This window comes from Dicentrarchus labrax, unplaced genomic scaffold, assembly GCF_905237075.1.
Source record: "Dicentrarchus labrax unplaced genomic scaffold, dlabrax2021, whole genome shotgun sequence".
Lineage (NCBI taxonomy): Eukaryota > Metazoa > Chordata > Actinopteri > Moronidae > Dicentrarchus > Dicentrarchus labrax.
Genome location: NW_026136724.1, coordinates 12,487,520 through 12,512,875, shown reverse-complemented (window position 1 = coordinate 12,512,875; position 25,356 = coordinate 12,487,520). Strand labels below are relative to the sequence as shown.

At 41.0% G+C, this 25,356-nt stretch overlaps 1 protein-coding gene across 8 annotated transcripts in view; it reads left to right on the top strand.

Annotated features, from left to right (window-relative positions):
- The window catches only part of wnt5b (wingless-type MMTV integration site family, member 5b), an 80,042-nt gene extending 57,259 nt beyond the window's left edge, over positions 1-22,783 (top strand). For 4 of the 8 annotated variants that reach the window (XM_051392234.1, XM_051392237.1, XM_051392238.1 and 1 more), the window contains 6 exons: positions 8,332-8,495; positions 9,666-9,753; positions 9,995-10,154; positions 13,851-14,143; positions 20,509-20,667; positions 20,808-22,783. In XM_051392234.1, coding sequence (XP_051248194.1) covers positions 8,380-8,495; positions 9,666-9,753; positions 9,995-10,154; positions 13,851-14,143; positions 20,509-20,667; positions 20,808-21,107 — 1,116 coding nt within the window. In that variant the 5' untranslated portion in view covers positions 8,332-8,379 and the 3' untranslated portion in view covers positions 21,108-22,783. Of the gene's footprint in view, positions 1-7,706; positions 8,496-9,665; positions 9,754-9,994; positions 10,155-13,850; positions 14,144-20,508; positions 20,668-20,807 lie in introns of those variants that run through there. The other 4 variants (XM_051392241.1, XM_051392240.1, XM_051392236.1 and 1 more) reach the window with 4 other exon arrangements.
- The last annotated feature ends 2,573 nt before the right edge of the window (positions 22,784-25,356 follow it).

Below are 25,356 nucleotides of genomic sequence, written 5' to 3'. Positions count from 1 at the left end.
AACAAAACAAAACAAAATTTCTAACCATATAAAAATTGTTCGGCAAAGTAAATCATCTAGAACGAAAGACTGACAACGAGTAAATCAACCATACATATGACTGTGCTATATAATCAACCATGTCTCCTTAAGAAAATACACTGTTTGTGTCTGAGTTAAACATGACATCACCGAGTTTATGACACACAGGGACAACACAGAGGGTGGGTTAATAAAGGAGAGAAGATATTGGTAACGTAATGTATTCTGTAGTGAAAGGTTAACATACATAATAAATAAAGAAATCTAAATTTAGCGTAAATCACCAAAAGTTGGGAAATAGTGAAAGCACTGGAAAAACACATTTGCATGCGTGTGTGTGTGTGTGTGTGTGTGTGTGTGTGTGTGTGTGTGTGTGTGTGTGTGTGAGAGTAAGTGAGAGTGTGTGATAAGCAGTAAATTAGGCCAGAGCAGCACCATTTCATCCCCTGATGAAAGTTGCTCTGATTCACAGAGGAAAATTGTGTATCGGTATGTGTGAGTGTTTGTGAGTATCCTCGTGCCCATCTGTATGCTTGCAAATGTGTTTCTAAACATGTTTGAGCGTGTGTATGTGTGTGTTAATTTCTCCAGGGATGGGATCTGGAGACAAGTGTAGTTTGACCAGCAGAGCTCCAGGGCACCAGGGGGAAATCAGGGGATCTGGCCCAGCCTCAGTGGCTTCTCCCTGGGCTTCCTGATCAGGGATTCGGCCTGTCCCAGGGTTCCAGTCCAGTGCCAAACGAGGCCAACCGGGGCTCTCTCGGTTGCCCCCTTTCCACTGAAGTGCCTAACATAGTCTGAGCCAATGTAGGAGTTTAGACTCCCACTATATTCTTCAACCAGATGAGATGGATCATTGCACATACACCCTAGTTGTATGGAACTGAATGTCCTCAGTTGTATTGTGTATAACTAGCTACAATTAGCTAAAAAAAACCTAAATGTAATATATATAAAGTCATACCAATCTGCATATACTTACTTCCCCAGCTGATGGTTATAGGACTAAAGACAGTGGAAGGGTAGTGACATTGAGCCATGGAAAAACAATCGTCATGATCACAAATTTCCATTGACAAAATAATCTAGTTCTGAAGTTTTTAATCAAATCACATGCTTTTTCTCAGCAGATGGATTTTGCCCATTTGTCATGGTTTCTGTCATCTGGGAAATCGTCATTGGAAACTATTTGGAAAAGGATAGGCACTTTCAAAAAATACTCTGTGCTGTTAGCAGCATCTAGGCTAACCTGGGAGCCGTCCTTGCTGTTTAATGAACAGTGTCTTTTCTCTGCATCACACCGAGCGCCCACCCCCATAGCTGCCACTACTTCCTCAAAGGACGCTAATTGGTTCGGTACTGTGCCAGCCACAAACGCAAAGATTGAACCCTGGCAAGATTCTCACGTCATTTTGTGATCTTGAGAATCCAGCTGCCTGGCAAGGTTGATGGAACTATATATGTAGCACTTTAAGCAGACTTTTCGTTTGCTTAAAAGTTACTTACTTAATTTTGAATTACATCATGAAAGTAACCATTAAACTGCAACAATATACCTTTCTATTACATACACAAGGCATTTCAGGTTACATCAGTAGTTTTTTACAGTGCAGAGAATAGGAGCAAATATGGACAACAAGCTAAGAAAACAAATATATAGCTACTATACACAAATAAGATAAGTGTGACTGTATTAACACATTACAAGTGACTGTATGCATACATAAATGGGGATGGTGTAAGGGAGACAAGGTGTGATCACATCCTCACAGTTAAGAGACATGGGAGTGTGAGAACAGCTGGGTGCGCTGTTGGAGAGAGAGAGAGAGAGAGAAAGAGAAGACAGAAACATAAATGGCTGATGAATCTGACTTTTAGACTGACAGAGAGAAACAGAGGAGTATGGGAGAAACTGAGAGAGGAAGGAGGAAAGAGCTTGGTAGTAGAGCGACACAACAAAGCAGAGAGATGTGGGCAAACAGATGGCGATACATAGCAGAGAGAAGTGTGAGAGAAGGAGGGTGAAAGACACATAGATAGACTGGGGAGGCGAAGTATAGAGAAGATATATTTAGAGAGAGGGGGAGAGTTTTAGCCTCCCAGCTAGAGGCATGACTCATCTTCTGCCAGCTGACAGAAGGATGGATGTAGGGAAGAAGGGAGGAGATGGACAGAATTGGGGAGAGAGAGAGAGATGGAGCGGGTGAAAGAGGAGAGAGGGGAGAGCTAGCGTGACAAAGACAAGAGACATTAAAAGAAGAGCGGGGACGGGAGAATGAGGAAGGAAGGGAGGGGGGGGGCAGAAAGAGGGTTTCCACAAGCCAACATACATGCAACACACATGTAAACTGAAAAAACAAAGAGAGACACATAAAGCCCAAGGCCTCTCCAAAGCCCCTCTCAGCTGCTTCCAAGTCCCACAGCATTTCCCCCATGGTTGTGTGTGTGTGTGTGTGTGTGTGTGTGTGTGCGTGTGTTAGGACATAAGCAGTTAATTTCCCTGCAGCCAGCTGCATTTTGGCAGTTTGTTGCTGCACATGTGTGTGTACATATGTTTGTTTTTGGATGAAGAAACAGAGACAAAAGAAGAAAGATACACAGTGAGAAGCATATCTATAGTAAGCGGAGCAAGTAGTTTCATCATCCCATGGGGTTTTTTTTGGTTGCATTTGTAGTGTTGATGTCTTTGGTTCTTTAAATGCGTGTGAAGTTGGCATATATTTCCATGAGTTCTTACTGTATTTTTCTTTTGATTTTCAAAAGAAAAGTAGTGTGTAAGATAATAGAAGGCTGATATAAACATGTACTAATTCATTAAATAATATGACAACAGAGACAGCATACCAAACAATACATTTAAATAATAAATTGATGTATGTATGGAATTAGTTTTTACATATTTATCACTATTTATAGTTTGATGGCAGTTGTGGAATGTATTTTTACTAGGTTTGAGCAGTACAGAAATTAGTACCCAGTACAGATAATCTACTTTTTATGAGTATAGGTAATAATTATTTTTAAATTTAATTTAATAACTAATAAATGCCATTGTTCTGAAGTTGTCCCTCAATTAGTTTTCTAATGAATATAACAACTTCTGATCAACCCATATCAATATGACATAAATAGCATGTCAAAATAATCAGAAACCCTTAAAATGAGATGAGACATTATTTTGAGATACAGTCATTATTTTGACTAAGTTTCTCATAATGACTTACAGGATCCTTTTTTTCATCACGTTGGCTCCAATGGGCTTCCGTACTTTCCTGATCCAGGTTCCAGGTTTCATACAAAACATATGATGAGCTTATAAACTACAATGTCATATATTAAACTACCCCACAGTATATAAAATAGTAAATAACCCTATATTGAGCAGCTACTAATAACAATCCAAGAATATAATACATATTATAATATATGAGTACTTCTGAGCTACTTCTGCTGTATTGAAAGATCTGAATACTTCCTCCACAAGGACTGCCTGAATGCAGTAGTTTTGGTCTGTGGGAAGAAAGAACAACTCATCTGGAGGCCTTCAGCTCAGTTGAAGGACACACTTATCACGTCACATCCCTTAAAGAAACCAGCCCAAAAGCTGGGATACAGTTTGCATGCTTCCTATAAAAACTGCCATAAGCAGACACCATTAAAGATGTAAATGTGCCCCGCCTTATTAATACACCATATCTGTCTAAAAATGTCAATATCTTTGAAATAATGAGCATCTAGAGTATATCTGTTCTATTCTGCCCTGACTTCTCTGTACACATTTATTTATTTATTTTTTTGTCTCTTTAACTAGAGGGTGATCAATTTTCAAGTGACAGTCATTTCCAAAAATTGATATTTAGCATTTTGGCACGAGCAGCTTCCAGGGGATCAGCTCAGACTTCATCAGCCAACCGCAGCTGGTTTCCCTGCAGGAGAGAGCTGGCTGGTTCGCTCGCTCTAGTCTGGCACTGTAGGCAATAAAAAGTGAGGCTGCTGTTAATCCAGAGAGGAGCTGCCGACTTTCTCAGGCATTGCTCCCTGTTGCATGGCTATTGCTCATATCCTCTAGGGACAAGTCCTCTCTCGCTCCCCTCTATTTCTCTCTCTGTCTCTGTGTATCCATTACTTGGACACTCCCTCTCTCTTTCACTCTCTCTCTGTCTTCCCTCCTACCTCTTTCTTTCTTCATCTCACTTGGTCCAAGTTTTGTGTTGGTGCTCTCGCCCCCCTACCTGCCTCAGTTTACCCACTTTTCCTGCGCCGTGGAGCATACTGTGGCTGAACTGCTCCTCCTTGTGTTTCAGTAGGCACATCACAAGTTACCAGTGAAAACCAGCAGCTACTACAGAGCGGTGTGGCTGCTGCAGTCCAGTGCTTGTGAATCTCTGGGTCACGTCCCAGAATACGCTGTTGGCCTGTTTCTTTTTAGTTCCCAAATGATGAGACAATCAGCATGTTTTAATTAGCTGAACTCTCAAGAGGAGAAACCTATTTATTTAAATATGACTCTCGGATGTCTAAACTAAAATGTAGATCACAGGAAATGTGAAAACAATCAATAAAATACATTTAGAATACATACAATCTTCTCTATAACCTTTATCCTTTATAAGCTTAAGGGCCACATAATGAAAAGGAGAGCCAGTGGCAGAGTTGGTCAGTATAATGCCAGAATGTCTTCAGTATACACCAGGGGGAGCTGTAGTGTGAGTTACAGACTGAACATTTAACAACAGACCTGTTGCTGATTGGTCTGTGATAATCATGAGTCACTGTTGTGTCCCAGCCTTTCATTATGCAAAATATTTCAGCTGCTACAAAACAAGACATTGACCAGGGACCATCACTAACTCTTTGATACAAGAATACAAAGACATTCTCCTGAATGCTGAACTGAAATGAAACCTGGGGGTATTGATCACATTTTCTTTAGGACAGGAGACTGCTTGGTCTTCATGTGATGCACAAAGGTCCTAATTTTGGACCCATTTTAGACTTTAGCACTAAACTGACGTCTGAAGATATCAGTGGAAGAAGTACTCGGATCACACAATCAGGCCGCACTGGTAGCTCAACTGATAGAGCTGGCACCACAAGGCTGAGTTCAACTCACCATTTATTGCCCTATAGAAATTCTCCAGTACTACTTAAATAAAAGAGCTGAAGTGTAGCAACAAAATATACTTAAAGTAAGAAAAATGGCCCCTGTCACCCTTACTTTAATATATATATATTGTTATTAGACTGTAATCGATCTTTAAGGTACATTTACTGTTGGTTGTGGTGATAGTTTTCTTCTTAGTCAGTGGTTCCAAATAAAGGGGTTGGGGCCCATCCAAAGGGTCAGAACACACATTTGAGGGGTCATGAGATGATAAAAAGAAGAAAAAACAACTTGCCACACAGATTGTGTTACCGGTGATTTTACTTCTTTGGGACTTGCAGCCATCTCAGAGGTTTAGAGGGGAAATGTCTCTTTATGCAACCCACAAGCCAAAAAGGTTGGGAACGGGAATCTTTAACGATGTATTGTATTTTTATTAGTTGGAGAAGTATTCAGATATTTAAGTAAAAATATTCAGTTAAAAGTCCTGCATTCAAAATCTTGCTTAAAAATACAATGCAGATAATAATAATAATAATAATAATAATAATAATAATAATAATAATAATAATTACTTTTATTTAACCTATAGTTTTACATCATAATGTATTGGTTGATTAATATTTTGTATTACTGTAATAATCTAGATAAGGTATCAAGTTAATGTAATGAAGTAAAAAGTACATATGCCTCCAAAATGAAGTGGAGAAGAAGAATAAAGAAGCATAGGAGGGAACTACTTAAGTAAAGTACAATTACCATCAAAACTGTACTTTTTTTCTATTTTGATAAGCAATATTTAATGTACTGGGGGTTTATGTTGGAGGGCAATCAATGTCTGTGATTGTCCAGATGAGGGAGCTGTTGTCATAGTAACCTCCGCAGCGGTACAGCCCATACAAGGTGCATCACCTCCTCTGGACGGAGGCCACTACACTACAGATGGCAAGTGGAAAAACAAGAAGATCTTAAAACAGAAATGAAATGAGTGAATTGAACCTCAGGGTCCCCGGTCGGTTGGACCAGTTTAGTGTTGTTACATATTATAATTAACCTATCTGTTTCCCTATCTGTAGCTAGGCCTATCTCTTTGTGTCTTTGCTTATTCACTCGCTCAACCTGACTTTGACCCAAAACCCGCCCACAGCAGAATATCTATCAGATGTATATTGAAGGCAGCCAGTTAGATCACCTCGCAGAGCTGTGCGTGTGTGCGTGTGCGTGTGTGTGTGGTGGGGAAGTTTAAGGGTCCCGGGAGATGAAAGGTGTGTGCGGTCTCTGCCGGGTCTATTATCATGCAAAGCCGAAGGACATCCGACTCTCCACTATGAGAAACACTCAGATATCCCCTAAAGACAGGTTTTTCGGAATATTGATGAGAAGATTAGAAGTTATAAAGTTATAATAAACCTATTTAGATGATAGCAGGATGTTAAAACAGACAAATATGTGTAATATTATTATTTTTTTTACGCACGCAACATGTGGATCAGTTAAAGCCAAAATGGATCATTCAGGCGTTTAAATATACAAAATAATTAGCGTTGAGTAATTTCTCATTTCTGTTTACCTTCTTGACGAGTTTTTCCCTTTCTTATTTCTCTAATAAAGGCTCGAGTTTTTTTTATTTTTTTTATTGATTGGTGTTTTAAAAAAAACCTCAGAGAGCAATTTCTACAGGTTCCTCGAGGCCCCGCACTAATCTCCCCCTGCGTCCACCTTTGGTCTGTGGACGCACTCCTTTGAGAAGCACTGAGTCAGATCAAAGAGCCTTTTCCTCTGCAGGTTCACCGCCCACCAACCCAGCCGCAGTTTGTCTTTGACCGGGATATGAATTGAGGAGAGTTCGCTTCAACACGCCCTTTCTTTACTCCAGGAGTCCTGACCGCCTCTGTGTGTGAGTGTGTGTTCGTGCGTAAATGTGTGTGTATGTGTGGGAGGCGGAGGGGGTTGTGGTGTGTTGTCTTTTATTTTCGCAGACCAAAGCAGAGGGGATTAGACGATTTTGAAGCACTCACCTTTTATTCAAACAAATTATTCACTTCAGCTAATAAGAGGAATTTGACGCACGTGAACTTTTTGAGGTTGATTCAGCGTTCAACCCCCATCGCCCATTCTTTCTTTCTTTCTTTCTTTCTTTCTTTCTTTCTTTTGTGGACCCTCATTCCTCTAATCGATTATGTGTTCTTCTTTTATACTTTAAAACACCGGCCCATATTTACTTCCACTTTTGTGACGGTATGCATAAACATACACACATATCACTTTTAGGTGTCAGTAAGCGGCAGAAATGAGGGGGGGGCTGGATAGAGGGACGAATCACTGATCACTGGTCTGCTAGAAATGATGAACAGGAAATGATTCCCCATGATCAATCACCACACAATTGATTTCACCCACTTTCTTCATATCCAAAAACCAACACCACAGGTGCTTCCAGTCTTGGCTCGGCACTGAATGTTGACTGTGTCCAATACCCATTTGGTCCACTCTTGCGCGCGCAATGGCCGTGGAGAGGAGGGGGGTGTTCTGAGGTGAAGTGGGGGTGAGAAGAGGAGGAGTGTAGACCAGAGAGAGAGAGAGAGAGAGAGAGAGAGATGTGGAGTGGCTGTGAGGGGACAGGAAGGGAAAGGAACAGTCGCTTTGCTGCTCAATTAGCGTTTTAATCTCCTTGTTAATCTTTCCTCAAGACAACAACAGGATCACACTTTTCACATAGCAGCTTTGTTTTATTTATTTATTTCCAGAAACAAAAGGGCGAAGGGAGAAATCGACGCGCACTTTGCGTAAAAACCCAACTGATACCAAACCATTTTTACGCACGACTTTAAATTGGAGTTTTAACCAGTAACCTGGATTTAAGATGCAGTCTGAGCTTTTGGGGAAAAGGCTGCTGTAATTTCAGATCAACTACCGACTCTCATCCACAGTGAAACTACCTGGACACTACTTTTTTTGGTTGGCCCTTTCAGCTTATTTTAATGGTAGTTTTTTTGTATACTTCCAAATACTAGAGACTGGAAGGAAAAGAGTGGACAGGGTGAAGTGGACTGTAAGAAAACAGAATAGGAAAACTGGGTCAAAAACACAGAACACACGTGAGTCGGACTCACTGTATCGCCAACGCTGCAGGGTTTGTGTGCAGACCCAAAGACCCAGCAGGACTGAGCAGGACGCCTCCTTACTTTCTGCCCATGTCTCGACAGCAGAGCACTTTCCCCAGCGCCGGCTGTGTGGCGGTGACGCGGCGGACCATGGACAACAGGCCTGTCCGGAGAAGGCGAACCGGTGCCGTGCGACATCTGCTGCTGGCAGCCGCCTTCCTCGCCTGCAGCTCCCAACTGCTGGTGGTGGATGCCAATTCATGGTGGTGAGTAACTGAATAATCACTAGTGGTGCATTGCTTTTTTAAAAAATAAAGATAAACAGTGGGTGAACTATGACCTGGGAGAGCAACTGTTGACAGAATTTCAGAAGTTTTATATGCTAAAGCCCCCAATTTGTATCCAAATGATTGATAGCAGCCTTAAAATGAATTTACAAAAGTCTACTTTCTCATCACATCCTCTGTATTGTGTTTTGCTGGAATAGATAGATAGAATGCTATCGATAAGATGACAAATGGAAGAAAATGTTAACTATAGACTTTGTGTTGCCTCTTGTGTCTGTGTGTGTGGGGAGGGGGTGATGTTCCAGTCCTGTGGTAGAGCACTAACAGTGAATGGAACAAATGTGAAGGCTCTGTCACAATATTTACCCTGGCCAAGCCCCAAATGGCACTGCATGGCGGCCTGCTGCTGCGCCTATAGGACCTTCAATTAGCCACACTTGTTCTTGACTTACAAGACAGCATGCAACAATGTTATTCAGCTGGCTTTGTGGTAATGTGGTGCAGGGTGTGTGCAGGTTAGGGGAGGCTTTTTAGGGAAATTTAATATACATTTCCATTCAGAGGTATACTCAGCCAACTAAATGCAATCTAAAGACAACACCCCTGTTGCCCAAATTGTGTCATAACTTCATTATTGCACTTATAATACATGTGATAACTTGGTAACACAGAACTTATCGCCCTGTCGCTCTTCAGTTATGGACCATCTTCACACAGTTTGATTTCCCTTTGTTTGGAGAGCCTTTATGGCCATGAAAGGACACACCTCTGTCACAAAGAGTCAGATTAATTCATTCAGAGTCATTTTTCCTGTGTGTGGGCACAGATTGTCATTTTCTTTTAAAGCAGAAGTGACTCCACATGTATGATTGTGGTATAATTGTTTGGGTGAAAAGGTAAGAAGGATAGGAAAGGAAACACATGGAGAGTGTTTCCAGTGATGAACACCAGAAGAGTCTATTTATCTACACTTTATAGGCCAGTTGTACTAATAAACTTGTGTCTGAACTTTGTCATCCACAGCGACGACCTCCTCTTAGAGAGAGAGTCGTAGATCACAGAAACCCCGTCTGTGCCATTTCTCTTTGAGTTTAACAGATAGAGTTTATTGGGTTTAAATTGAGACTTAATATGGCCTCTATCTCTCAGGTCACTAGCTCTGACCCCGATCCAGCGGCCAGAGATGTACATCATCGGAGCTCAGCCTCTCTGCAGCCAGCTGTCTGGTCTCTCTCAGGTAAATTCACGTCTGCCTGCTTTAGTCTTTTATTACTCTCATAACTTGAATTCAGTGAGTATTTTGGGGCGTTTTTGGCTCTACAACATCAGCAGCATCCTCTCTTGTACCCCTGACTCTGAGGAAATGATCAAATAAAGCAGAGAATTTCCCCACAGGGACCGTTAAAGTATCAAACCATTAACCATTAACATGCTAATCTCTGCTAATCTCTCCTGTGCTGCTGCTGTGCGGTCTGCAGGGCCAGAGGAAGCTGTGCCAGCTGTACCAGGACCACATGGTCTACATTGGAGACGGAGCCAAGACAGGCATCAAGGAGTGCCAGTACCAGTTCAGGCAGAGGAGGTGGAACTGCAGCACAGTCGACAACACATCTGTGTTCGGACGGGTCATGCAGATTGGTGAGTTTTGATGAGAAATCAGGAACTGCATGGAAAGGTTGTTATTGTCTAATGTTTTAAAAGACCCAACAGTCAATTTAAGAGTGATGGCAAGTTCCAGTCTTGTGTTTATTTTGTGCCTTTAAGAGGTTTGTTTGTCTTTCTTTGCCTCCAATTCTATTGTATGTTAATATAGCCAATGTCTCTGTTGGAAGACAATTGCATATAAGCAAAATAAAGTGATTTCCTTAAGTATGCAAAAGCCCTGAAGTTACCCTGAATCAAACCAGAAAAACATGCAAAAAAGCCCTCCAAGAATTGTCAGTGGCGACAGCTGTTTTGTGTGATTGGCTACTCTGAAATATAAAACCAGTAATGACAGAAGTTGTGGGTGATAGAAAACGTTTGCCAAAATCTATTAAACTGAACAGAACAAAAGGGGTCGTTTGAGGTCAGTCAAATAACAGAGTGAAATAATAACACGCTGTATTTCGACAGGAATATGAGTTGAACAGTAGCCTAAAATTTCATCCATACAGAGTATAGTGGGTTGGAGAGATGCTGGCCAATGAACAGGCAGGCCACACAGCCTCAACAGAGTTTGGACAGGGTATTAAATAAAATATAAACATTTCCAAGTTAGTGCAGCCATAGAGATCAAATACTATAATCTAAATGAAAATATATTATAATATTTTCTATAATACATAGTGCGACAATGAGTTAATTTAAATTGTATTTTGGATTTATTAGGCCATTTGTCATAATATTCCTCCTTTTGTTTATTTAATATTAGTAGCCTATCATTACAATATATATGGTGTATATGTGGGTTAAACGTCCAACATTTTACTAGAGTGGAGTAAGAGAGTGTTTTAAGTTTTAAGTATAGTCAGCACAGATATTTAAATATTCTTACTGAAGGGTACATTTGGTTCTTTACGATATTTATTATATCTATGAGTCTTTTTCACATTAGATCTTTTCCGTGAAGGAAACAAATACCCCAAGATAAATACTCTTTATTAGTCCTATTAATTATTATTTCATAGCAGGTTTGAGTCTGTTTGTTTTGCGAGGAGACCCAAAGCCTCAGAGAAAACTGCTCAGAAGCCTTTACCTGACTGATTAAACCAGTTCACTTGTCGTTCCCACTTTACGCATGCGCAATGAGACGGATAACGCTCTCAGACGGGAACAGTTGCGCAAGGGAGTTATCAAAGCGCATAGAAACTGGACAATTAAAAGGGGAAGAAATCGTGTCATCCATATGCAGTAGTTTTAGAAGATATCCAGCAGTAGCTCAGATCCTGGATCAGTATCATGCGCGTCTAATTCCCAGCAGGCGATGTGGGAAACCTCTCATCAACAAGTAAGTGTCAAATCCGCTGCGGGCAGTCAGACGAGGTGTTTGCTGCTCTTTCTCTGTCTCCGTCCCTCTCTGCCTGTCTCTCTATTGACAGTCAGTCTATCTCCAGGTTTATACGGAGGTGTTAGTCGGTCCATTGTCCCGCGGCTCTTCTTTTGAAATGCGCTGATGAGCTGACACCGAGCCGGCAGATCCGGACCTGCTATTTGAAGTCTGGGCTCCGCAGTCTCATAAAACCACTCGGCCTCTGTGTCTCTTTATCCTGCTGCATAATATGTACGAGCATCCTGACTGGGACACTGAACCTAAAACCTGAATGAGGGAGCTCACACGCCTCAGCTCTGCGTGCATACCTGCGTGTCTGGCTGCTCGGTGTTTATTCCAGACCACAGTTACCCTACATTATATTATAGAGCGATACTGATAGGCTACAAATAACACAGCAATGCACTTGAACTAATTTGCACACTGATTTGCACAGATTAAACTACCCAACAGTATATAAAATAGTTCAAATTAAAACACAGACGGGGACTATTTTACTGCATCATAATACTTAAAGTATATTTTGCTGATGCATTTGACTCAACTAAGGTTTTGAATGCAGGACTTATATTATAGTCCTACTATAGATTTAAGTATAATAACATAACAATATTAATTACAACTAACACAGTAACATGATTTAAGAAGTAAATAGGCATAAGTAGGATAAATAAATAGGAATGATAGCATTTATTAATGTTTTATATTTTAGTAGTTTATTATTTATGTATTAAAAACAGTAAATTAGCCAGAATTAACACAAAAGGTTCATTTTCATCTGTTGTCCCTAAAATCTGAATAAAATAACTTAATAGCCTAATATATGACACAAAATACCTTTATTTATGATCCAGATCAGTAGAGGTCCACCACACACTGGCAACAAGGTGCTATTACATAAATAATAAAGTGTTAGAAGTTCATTAAAGGACAAAAAATTAGGATATAAAATAAACTGTCTATAGTATAGAGTATTCTGTAGTAACATTACAGGAATATCATAGTGAAACCATAAAAATACCATTATGTGTAAGGCCACTGAACTCACTGTCCTACCTGAGTAGGACAAATGTTCATATCAAATAAAGACATTTAAGGGAGAGATTTCTAAAAAAGCCTCGCTGTGGTGTTTGTAAATGCAGCCTCGACCAGAAATACCACAAAGCTCTTTGCTGTTCACATGCAAATGTTCAGCTTCAGAGCACTTTACCTCCTACCTGTCAGGCCCTCGTCGTCTTTGTCCTTTTATTCTTCTAAATGGTTTGTGTATTAATGCAGAGAATAGGCATCCGGGCTGTGTTGTGTATTCAGTGTAAAATGGTGTTCGATGGTGTTACTATCTAAAGAGTGACAGAAGTTTCATGAATTCTAAAATATAACACTATAAATATGTATATAAACTATTCTGAATGCCTGCCACCAGGTCAGCTTTGGTCCGATAGGGTTGGGGTTAGGTTCCTTGTCATTTGTCGGGGCTTTAAGTAAAAGATCTGGATACTTCTTCTACCACTGCCTGTGCAAATAGTTTTAATTCATTTGTCCAAGAATTGAGATCTTTGAATTTTCTGGCGTTACCCCAATACAATGGAGAGGACGCATCTGTTCTCACTGCATTGAAAAATTATCTTCCTGAAACTGTGTACTTTTTACTCTGAAAAATCCACAGAACATACTGTCGACAGTTTTTATGTGGACTATTTATTAGGTAGAAAGCAGTTCCAATGAAAACTGTTGGCACAGACTAACAGGAACATTGTTTCTGGAAAGACATGTTGCTTTCTTTTTGTTGTGAGCACCCCAAATGAAATTCCATGCAATTCAGTTGTGTATTAGGATGGAGGCAGAAACTGTTATCTGGGAGAAGTCACCCACACTGACCACAACTAGGACACACAAAGGCCAATTACATGGAAAAACATATGTGTTTACCTCATTAGATGCTGCAAATGTATTATGGATCACTGAGCGGGTATTTAAAGTTGTTGAGTCTAACCAGGTACCAGGAGTTAGAGCCTAAAATCACATCTATTGTCTATTGTTAGGTCAAGTGGGTGTGGGGCTGTTTGCTGTGTGTGTGTGTGTGTGTGTGTGTGTGTGTGTGTGTGTGTGTGTGTGTGTGTTGGAGGGGGGGTTAACCTGAGCAGTTACCCATGTTTCCTGTCAGTGAACACACTCACCACAGCCCTAATTACAAAACATGTTGACAAAATGCAGCTTATGGTGCGTGTTAAAGGGTATAAAAGGTTTAGATATTGGTGGATTTTAATATTTAAATGTTAAAATCTACTTCCTCTCTCCATCAGGCTCCAGGGAAACAGCCTTCACCTACTCCATCAGCGCGGCCGGAGTGGTGAACGCCATCAGCCGGGCGTGCCGTGAGGGCGAGCTCTCCACCTGCGGCTGCAGCCGTGCCGCTCGACCTCGAGACCTGCCCCGCGATTGGCTGTGGGGTGGCTGCGGCGACAACGTGCACTACGGCTACCGATTCGCCCGGGAGTTCGTGGACGCCAGGGAGAGAGAGAAGAATTACCCGCGCGGTTCGACTGAGCACGCCCGAACACTGATGAACCTGCAGAACAACGAAGCAGGAAGACAGGTACGGCAGACATGGACACACATGGACTTTAATTTGCTAACTTTTTAACCCACATCTGTATGTCTGTGAGGAATGTGTGTGTGAGTCGAGGTGGCCCCTTATTGCCTGGCCTGGCAGTATTTTTGAGTGTGTGTGTGTTTAGGTTATTTATTGGGAGGGTCCAAATGGTATAACTGCTAACGCCCTTGGAGTCTGGCTAGGTCGCCAGGTCAATGCACATTCCAGTGAAGTAACACACACACACATATAAACGCTCATACACATATAAATGCAGAAACACAATGGACAATAATGCGTAATTGCATGTTGAAATTAAACCACAAAAAATGTGCAAGGAAAGAAGAAAAGAGACGGATGGATTTGGTTTTTTTTGGGCCACTCTGGTTGCCATACAACAATAATTAGAAGTTTCAAACTTGATATTGGAGGTAAAGTTGTTTGGAAATGCTTTCAGGTGGGGAGAGCATTACAGGAAATGCTTTAAAATAAACCTTTTCACCTTCAACTGAGCCATACACACACACACACACACACACACACACACACACACACACACACACACACACACACACACCTCCCTCATAAAAGGTCCATTTGCCCATTCTGGTACACATTGGATCAGGAGAATGTGTTTATCTTCAGTAAGAGGAGCTTTGTTTAAACTGTTTGCAAGGCAGAGACACTGTGTGTGTGTGTGTGTGTGTGTGTGTGTGTGTGTGTGTGTGTGTGTGTGTGTGTGTGTGTGTGCTTGCGTGGCTGTGTGTGTGTGTGTGTGTGTGTGTGTGTGTCCTCGTCTCAGCTCCATTTGATTTGTGTGAGAGACAGTGAGCCTGGTTTTGTGCGAGTGTATCAGGGGTCAAAGGTGAGGGTCTGGAGAGGTTGTGTTTCTGCTGAGGGTCCCATTGGGGCTATAGGAGAGTGCATGAGAGAGACAGATCTACTGCTACAGCCTTGCATGCACACACATTCACACACACACACACACACACACACACACATACACACACACACACACACACATACACATACTTTCTGTAACACACACACTCTTTTGAATGACTTTTCCTCCTCGCTCCTGTTTGATCCCTGGTTTTCATTGTTGTCTGTCCATCGAAACGGAAGAGAGGAGAAGAGAGAGATGAAAAGGAGGAGAGGAAGACAGTTTCTCTCTTCCTCTTCATCCCTTCTTCTCTCTCTCTCTCTCTCTCTTTCTTTCTTTCGTGGACACGCCAGTTTGTCCTAAGCAGGATTTGTCTTGCTTGGTTGAACAAGGCAAACCACAGGGCTTTTGTGAAGGTGACAGGGGCGTGCCACTCGCTGTGTGTGTTTCTGTGTGGTGTGTGTGTGTGTGTGTGTGTGTGTGTGTGTGTGTGTGTGTGTGCTCAGCCTCATTTGATTTGTGTGGAAGGCGGACAACGTGTGTGTGTCTGTGTGTACAAGCGTCTGGAGACAGAGACGCAGGGTGAGGGATGGACCTCCGTCACACTCCCCCGACTCTCAAAAGACCTACACACACAAATACACACATGTACACAGCCACGTAGGTCCGCTGTCTCCGTTTCACACAAATCAAATGAGGCAGGGCTCGTCACACAGAGACCAAAACAGCTAGACGTGCATTCCCGGTCTAAAGACAACAACAGGCCACTTTTGTGCCGCCTCTGCTCTGAGCACAGAAGTAAACTTTCATATTTATCCATCAACCTGTGGATCACTTTGTTGCTCGTTGCAGCTATGGCCAGACTTAATTGTTTTTTTTAAAAGTCGTAACAAAAGAGATTTCATGTGCGTTTGGATCCAAAGAAAAGCACAAGAATGTGCTACACTTAGCTCATATCTCCACTTTGGTCCTCAGTTGTGGGTGAAATATCAGTACTGTCCTAAACCCTGCATGTTGCAAACACACACACACATGCATTTTAAATTCTTATCAAGGGCACTGGGTTTCCAAAGATACCAAATTTGTCACAATTAATACACAGATCTGCAAAAACTAAAGTGAAAAACATACAGAATGTTTGTATTTGATGGAATAGTAATGCATTTATTAATACATTTTATATATGGCACTCAGGGTCACCTTACATCATATAATAAATCAGTACAAGCAAAAACAACAACCGGCCAGCAATAACTTCAGAAATCAGTATTATAAAATAAGATGCAGTGAGTACAGTTAGAGTGAGTAAGGTAGTTTAAAAAGATCGTGTTTAAGAGTGTAAGAGATTCTAGTGTACGATGTGAGGGGAGTTCCCCAGTTTGGGTGCAGCACAGGAGGAATCCCTGGCACCCATTGTGCTGAGGTTGCTGGAGGTGCGAGTAGACCTGCTGATGAAGACCGCAGGGACTCTCGCTCCCTATGGTCTTCAGTTTGAAGGAGGTCTGTGAGATAAGCAGGTGATAGGTTATGAAGTGCATGTTGATCTGTTGTGATGTAGTTGTAGTAGTAGAAGTAGTAGTACTGTAGTAATTAAAAATGACATATTAGACTTGGCTATTTAATTCAATAGAAGAATGATATATAGCAGCAGATACGGACTATTATATGAAAGGCAATGTGTGAAATTAATTCTATTTAAAGAGAAACTTCTGATCCCCAGTTTGTTCCAATGCAATGCTCTCATGTAATTTTCAAAATTGATCTTGTTAGAATAGTGTTTGATTTACAAGCACAAAACATTTAAGCAGCAACCACAATATATTTTCTAGTCTTTTTCTGCAATGCATTCGGCCTTGGGACAAAGTGCCGTCAAAGCTCCACATGAGGACAGAAAAGGTTTTAGAGAAGTCATGTCAACTTTATCTATACAGCCCAAAATCATAAGTGTGCCTCAAAGCTTTTTACAGTCTGTGCAGCATAGAAAGCCACAAATCGAGAAACACTATGACAATATTTGGTATATAGATTGTAGATATATGTGAAGAATATGGATCCAGGAAACTGTGTATTAGTATTTTAAACCCTGGTTTGAAAGTTGCTGATTTTAATCACAGAAACAATCAGTGTGAAAGTCAGTTAATTCAAACTGTAATTCACAGAATTACCTTAAAAACAAAAAGCTAAGATTTAATGTACTAAAAATATTTTTAATTGCAACAAGAAGACAAACAAATGTGATAAAAATGTGAAAAAGTGTCCCTCTTCTTGGCTACTCCTCATTCATTGCTTATCCTGTCACAAAGGGTGGGCAATGTTCTCTATTTCGTGTACTAACTCTACCCACCCACCCACACACACACACACACACACACACACACACACACACACACACGGCTCCTAACCCCTAACCCTGTCTGAGCAGAACCTATTGTGCGTGACACAGAGACCGTGTCTCTACCATGGATGACTGAGCGTGTGTGTGTGTGTTTTCATCAGGTCCAGTGTCACTGCGCCCAGCAGGCACGACCCACCAAATAGCTCAGTATGACGCTGGACACACACAGACACATACAGTGTATGCATGGTTAGATTTAGACAGTGTGAGGTTATTGGCAGCTTGTAATAATGATAATAATGATAATGAGCTGTTTCTATAGCGCCATTCCAAGGAGGTAGCTATGAATCAAGAAATGTGCAAAATAACAGTTAGAGCAGTAAAATAAAGATAGAAAAATAAAGAACAGAAAACATAAATAAGCAATAAAATAAAAGACAGAGAGCCAGGATCAGTTTTAGGCTGTTGCTCATAAACTCACACCGATTTTGCTTCCCTAATATCCTTAAAAATATTAACACAGGAGGGGGCCATAGATAAAAAAGAGTTGTATCCCTAATTTCCGTATTACCGTGGTTCTGAACCTCTAATAAACCCCACAGTGGGGGATGTGAGGAAACATGAAGGCTCGTAAAACAACAAGGAGTCATAAAATATAAGGATTACTCCTGGTGTTGTATGTATGAAACTAATCCTTAACTTCCCAGTTACTCCTCTCTCACTGTGAATGATAGAGAGATGTTTAGGAATAGATAGAAAGTTGCCCTTTTTATTTCCCATTTAAATGCAATCAGTTTTGTAAAAGGAGTTAGAAACTCTTAGAAACAGAACCAGAAACCCTCAAAACAAGTTTTCTACCCTACCTTCACAAAATGTCATTGTCCTCTGCCCTCAGTGTCTGACTGAGGGGGTCACAGGGGTCGAATCGCAGGATTGGAGGGTGCCGAGTGCTATGCCTGCTGGGTAGTAAAGTAGAGGACAGGGGAGCAGGAGGTGGGAGGTTGGGGGTCAGGGGGGTGTTTGGGATGCAGGGGTTAACAGAGGTGAGAAGGTAATTGAGATCAGGCAATGTGAGGAGACAGAGCGGTGGCTTTCATTTGTGTGAGGGAGAATCAGGAATGGTTGATCCAGGAAGTCCAGCGCGTTGATGTGTCGGGGGATCGGTGCAAACATATCACAATGCATGATTAGTGACGAAGTACATACACGTATAATTCGTGTGTGTGTGTTGAGGAGAGTTGCATTGAATGCTGATTAACTGACGTGGTGAAGCTGCATGGGTGAAGGGCTCCCCCTGCTGCCCCCCACTTTAGCTAGGACCATAAATCTTGTACTTCCTGCTCTGTTTTTTTTTTTAAACATACCCATATGTAAAAAAAAAAAAAGAAAAAAAAAAAAAAAAACATGCTTCATAATGCCTAGATGTGGCCAAACAATTTGCAAACTTAATGCAAAGAAACAGTGAAAACGTATGAAGATAATGGCATCCAGACTGTTTGGATATGCAATGTTTTAGATGATTGGTGAGTTTTTTGGTTAAAATAGGGCGTTTAGTTTGGAAGTTACGGCCAGATTTTGCAGGATCTAGAACCAAAATGTTATTTATATTCATATTAAGGAGTGCGCCTGTCTGAAATGATTTGAATGAGAGAAATCTGGGGCTCAGTGTCTTGAGAAAAGTATAGCAGAAGGGTGGATCTACCTCGATCTACCTCTACAATTCCACTGAAAGCTACTGACTTTATAGCTAAACTAATAATATGTCATCTTATGGTTTTCTCACATGTATTCTTTAAAATGACTGCTTTCTATGTATGAACTGTGTGGGAAACTGCATTTACAATAGCGCCACATTTCCTCTGCCTTCTATTCTCAGTCAGCTGTTTGTTTTAGTTTGGTGGAGTAGTATTGACAGCAGTGTCAGAGTACAGCGCATATGGAGCAAAAAATAAAAAATATTTTCTTTGTTTTTCTTTGCTTTTCACTTTTTCCTCTTCGGTTATATATTTTACCGCATATTTTAACAGGAGGGGGTTTTGCACCAGCGCACAATGGTGACAGAAAACCGGAGACAGGAATCTTTCTAGATTTATTGCTGTTATAAAGCTAATTTTAGAGAAAAGTCCCTCAGGAGGTGTAGCAGTGCATGTATAAGTGCACAGCTGGCACATGTGGATCTTACATGTGGTGTCGCTCCTTTCTGCCATTATTCATCTGCCATTTTCCTCCCATTTAATTTGGCCGCAGTAGCTTTAAAGATTTTGGTTCAACAGATAGAAAGAGATTGTAATGCTTGCATTTTTACCATTTTAAGGCAATTTAACTGCACCAAATCACCTGTACTCCACTAATTAAATGCGTATACTCTTAGTTGCTATCTCCCCAAGCTCTCTCTGTGGCAGAGCTGTGGTTTGGGTTCAGCTTTATTTCATAAGAACTAAGAAAACTATTTTTTCACTGAAATTATACACCTATGGCATAATATTTAAAAACAAATAGTTTTAGTCTTTGACCAAAATTGGTATTCACTGCGTCGTGGCTCTGTAGAGCAGCATTAACTAAAACTATATAAACTTAAGATTTAGATAATGTGTCATCTGGATGTACCTTGATTTATCCAGGGGCAGCTTGTTAAAGGCACATTTATTCTGCATCAGTTGCTGCTAAATTGTTGACGGGTGAGAGTGGTTACATATGTTCACCACCAGATGGCAGCAGCATAGCAGCAAATATAGCAGATCTACATCACAACCATAAGAGTTTCAGACCAGGGGTCTTAAACTAGTGGCCTACAAGGAGGTCAGATCCAGTCTGCAAGACAATTTCATGAGAAAACATTTTTACGTTCAGCCCTTTTTATTTTTCTTCAGTCTTACTTTTACAGTGGTCATTTGATTTTCAATGAAGTCAAAATCGAGCAAGCTAAACCAATACTTAAACTACTACAATGTCTCTGACTAACCCTAAAATTAGAGTTCAAGAAAAATCTCAAGAGAGATTAATTGTTTTTTGTTTTTTAGTTTAATGTGACTCTGTGTATATGTGGGGGAAAACAGACACTATAAGATAGCGATGAAATCAGGTCTAACATCTCTGTCTCTTTCTCTCTCTCTCTCTCTCTCTCTCTCTCTCTCTCTCTCTCGTCACCAGGCAGTCTATAACCTCGCAAATGTGGCCTGTAAGTGTCACGGCGTCTCAGGTTCCTGCAGTCTGAAGACCTGTTGGCTTCAGCTGGCTGACTTCAGGCGTGTCGGGGAGTTCCTGAAGGAGAAATATGACAGTGCGGCTGCTATGCGCATCGGACGCAAGGTATTGAACTCGCAGCCGAGTGTCATGAACAAAACACTGAACAATAATCCTAAATTGTACACCAACTGATCTCTCTCTCTCTCTCTCTCTCTCTCTCTCTCTCTCTCTCTCTCTCTCTCTCTCGACTTTGGCCCTACCAGGGCAAGCTGGAGCTGGTAGACAAGCGCTTCAACACACCAACCCCAGACGACCTGGTCTACATCGACCCCAGCCCCGACTACTGCCTCCGCAACGAGACCACGGGCTCGCTGGGCACGCAGGGCCGCCTCTGCAACAAAACCTCGGAGGGCATGGACGGCTGCGAGCTCATGTGCTGCGGCCGAGGGTACGACCAGTTCAAGACCTACAAGCACGAGCGCTGCCACTGCAAGTTCCACTGGTGCTGCTACGTCAAGTGCAAGCGCTGCACGACGCTCGTGGACCAGTTTGTGTGTAAATAGCACTGGAAAGCAGGATGAGAGAGGAGGAGAGGGAGAGGAGATAGAGAGGGAGATGGTGGAGGGTGAGGGATCGGAGAAAAGGAGGATGATCTTTCAGGGTTTTGTTCAGGATAAGTTGAGACACAAAAGTTCTATTTTCTGATCAGTTTCCTTCTCTCCCCCACATATAAACCTCCTGCTTTTTCACATCAACAGCAAAAGCTGCAGCACCTGTGTGGGCATTTTTAGCACAAAGATTTAGAGATAGATAATTAGGGAAAGAACAGATGGATGAAAAGATAGGAAGCAAGGAGGAGTGCGATTTCTTCCGTGCTTTACGAACAATTCTGATTGTTTTTCTCACTGCTCCATCATCACTTTCTGCTGTCCTGTGTAATATCCTGATCACGACCCTGAAGGAAGGAGGGATGGAAAGAAGGAAGGATGGACAAAGAAGGACATTAAGGATAAATGGACCTAGAAAGTGGAACAACTGGATCCTAAAAGAGGGGGGGGGGGTGACACATGGGACGAGTGTGATAAAGATATGAGAGATGAAATAAATATATAATAAAATAATAAATAAACATACAGCTGTTATTTAAAGAGACTCAAACAAACCTAAGGCACAGTTTGGACCCATAAAACTCAGTCCTTTTGGAGATTAAAGCCATTTGAGTGTTATAATGTCTCTTTTCAAAGAACTTTTGACCTTTAACCCTGCGAGAGGAATGACTACATACGTGACTTTTGCTAACGTTGCTCAAACAAACTTGCAAGAGAACACCGGGAATGTGGACAAATGTCAAGACTGAACCAGACGGATGAGAGCGAGAGGAGGAATCACTTATTGAGGGTGGAGGAGAAAAAAAGGGAAAAAGTTCAACTTTGGACGATTATTTTGCAACAAAAACTCAGAAGACAGTTTCACACACCACACAGCTGATTGGGAAACTCGAGCACAGATGTGTCCAGCTGTAGAAAATGCATTTAAAAGTGCAGTTAAAACACTTCAAGTCAAAAAGGACTAATGACTTTCAGGACACACTCTGTCCATTTGTCTCAGTGTAACTACTGCTGTTAGAGCAGATTCCCAGCACCTGTGAGCTGACAAGTGTGTCTGTGCAGGTTAATGAGGCCGGATTGCGGCCATCTTGACAACCGCAGCCATTTAAAACAAGCAGCGACCTTCATCTGACAATGAAGTGAGCAAAACCTCCATTAGTGAGATTAATGTGCTGTATCTGCTTTAATGAACCCGCACTAAGAGACACGTTCACTGCGAGTGGACCTCTTCATCTCATGTTGTTATGCAACCTGTTAAGTCAACAAAAAGCCCTGTGGTGTCGATTTGGCAGTTTCTGCCACCAATTTAACATTTTATAATACTGTTATACCATGAATTTTGCAATTTGTATGGGTTGGGTTGAGAATATTGTAAACATATAATGTAATCCAATCGATAGACACAAACATGAAGAGGACAAGTGGACAGAAGAGGACTGAACATGCTGCGGAAAAAAACTGAATGTGTTAGCGTGGAAAAACAGAGGACTGCAATTTATTATGTGCTACTTTAAAAAGAAGTAGTAGATCAGAAAAGAAGGTATATTTTATTATTGTTTTTCATTTTCTGTTTTCTATGTTTTATACATGAGTATTATTGTGTATTCTTTTGATAAACTAGTCTTCGACAATGAGGCGTTGTTCTGTTTTTGAGTCGGCTGCAGTTCGTTTCGGAAAAGTCTGAGTCCGGCCAACACTTCACTCACTCTGTTCCCTCGACATCTACAAACAAATCCTTGTCATTTTAGAGGGTGTTTTGGAAAAGGATGCTGCAGGCAATGCAGCGGAAGAGACTGAATTACAGTAGTGCCATTCACAACAACAATGCCAAAAGTATAAATGGAATAAAACATTCACAATTAATATGTAAGTAAGTGAAAGTATGACACGAATGGAAGAAATTGACTAATTTAGGTCATTATATACTGGGTCACCGGCTAAATGTCTGACAATTTTATTTAACTCATTTTTTAGCAAGTTGTCATTTACAGTATTTTTGTATGACATAAACTTTTCAAGGAATTAAGACTCTGGTACTAAACAGGCTTTAACAAAGGAGACAATCCCAAACTGTCACCCATCGAAATTACATTGTTGTAATAGCAGTGCAAACTAAAGCTAAAACTTTTATCTCGAGTCAACACTATCCACTGGAAACTATAATGGACGTTTATAGGTATTTATGATATATTTTGGGTGGCTGAAATTCACTTACTGTGGAGGAATCAAACAATTTGTCCGATCTTCTGTTGTGTATGTTTTCCGTACAGATTCAGCCTCAGGAACAATCAAATAATCCAAAAAATGTTCACTTGTTCATTACATTACATTGAGGTTTGACGTGAGTTTGTTAAACTTTCTCACAATTTGTATGTTTCCATTCTGAGACAGTGAGAATAGTGTGTGCACTTTAGCAGACAGTCCTTAAATCCTCAAACTCATTATTCATGATTAATGAGTGCAGTTTAGCTCAAATTAACTGAAATTACAGAACAATCACATACCTATCCATGTTGCTCACCCCATGATCAGATCAGTATTAACGTACTGACACAAGCAGAATGTTTTCTTGTTTAATACTACTTTGTGTTTATATATATATATATATATATATATATATATATATATGTGTGTATCGTTTTATCACATAAAAGAGTAAAATATGTATGTTGGTAAAGTTGTTGGTGATTTTTCCCAGTTGATCTATTGAAAGTTGGGACTTTTTTAAAATTGCATCCATTTATTATGATTATTCCTGCTTGTTCTTGTCACTCCTTCTGATTTCATCTTTGTTTTCTCACGCCTCCTCGGGACCTTTGATCCCATCAGATGGACAAACAGCTTGACTCTTCATCTGTTCCACTGATGCCAGGCTGCTTTTATCTCTCCGCGTTCATGTCTCAAACTACATAATTTACACTGGACTCTTTTGTGGTTACTTTATGGTACCGGCAGTATGACTCTTCTCTATATAGCTCTATAAAATTCTCCAGCAGCTAAACAACCTCTAACAACTTTTAACACGTGCTGTAAATGTCAAGCGCGCAGTCATGGCTGAGTGGGTCTGTACAGTGACCTAACTAACAATCCCATTACTTTTAGCTGCTCACAGCTAATTCAATTAGACCACTGAGCAGAGCAGCATGACTGACCTACAGTACTGTCTGTGTGTAATCCGCCTCACCTGATACAGGAGTGTGTGTGTGTGTGTGTTTAATGTTCTCATCAGAGACAAAAACTGCTGCTGATGATTATGCCTACAAAGACTAATATTCATGTATTAATTACATTTTTTGTAGGTGTCCAAAGAGTGTGTGCGAACAAGAGCATATGTGTATTTACTGAAGATTAGAGCAGTGAAAGTGTAACCCGGTGCTGTCTCTAATCCTTTTCACCTGACAGCCATCTGCTGCAGTGATGCTGCTAATTTGAAATGCACCTAAAAAGAAGTCAGCTTTTCTTGCTGTTATGATAATTTTAAGCACGTGTTTTTGTTCTTATGCACTTACAGTACTGTTTTTGTGTTTTTTTATTACAGTTTCAGCAGAGGAAAGAGTCTGGATGTGGTGTTGTAGCAGGAAAGTTGTCTCTCGCGTCAGCGAGTTTTGCTGACACTACCATCAGTCTGTCGCAGCTTTTGTGCCTTAAGTCAATCTTGTACATTTTGCATCGTTTTAACAAAATACAGTTAAAGCAACATTATTTCAGAAAAGTTTTCAGGCGGGATAAGATCCCTTATCCTTGAATTATGATTTATTCCTGGTTTAAGAGTACCCAAGGGGACACTTGTTAAGTAAGGAAAATTTCCATGTTGTTTCAGCCACCACTATCACCTTGGAGTTTGACTTTTGTCTCTTCAGGCATTTGGTGAGCTGGAGCTGTCCTGCAGCTTAGACTTCATTGTAAACATTTCCCTTATCTCCCTCGCTACAGCTTTGACTCTGCTCCTCCTGGAGACACAGCTAAGCAGCCAAGTGTGTGTGTGGGGGGGCAGATACATGCAGCCATTGGGCACTTTAAAAGGCCAAAAAGTGCCTCTCTGCACATCTGCATGGAAAACTAGCCTGAAACATCAATACAGTGTTCAAGGATGGCACCTGCAGGACCTTTGAGTGTTTGACAACCAGCTGTTTAATTATGAGGCCAAATCTGCTTAGTGGCACAATTGTTCCTCTGCAAGAATTGCTCATACAATTTATCTTAA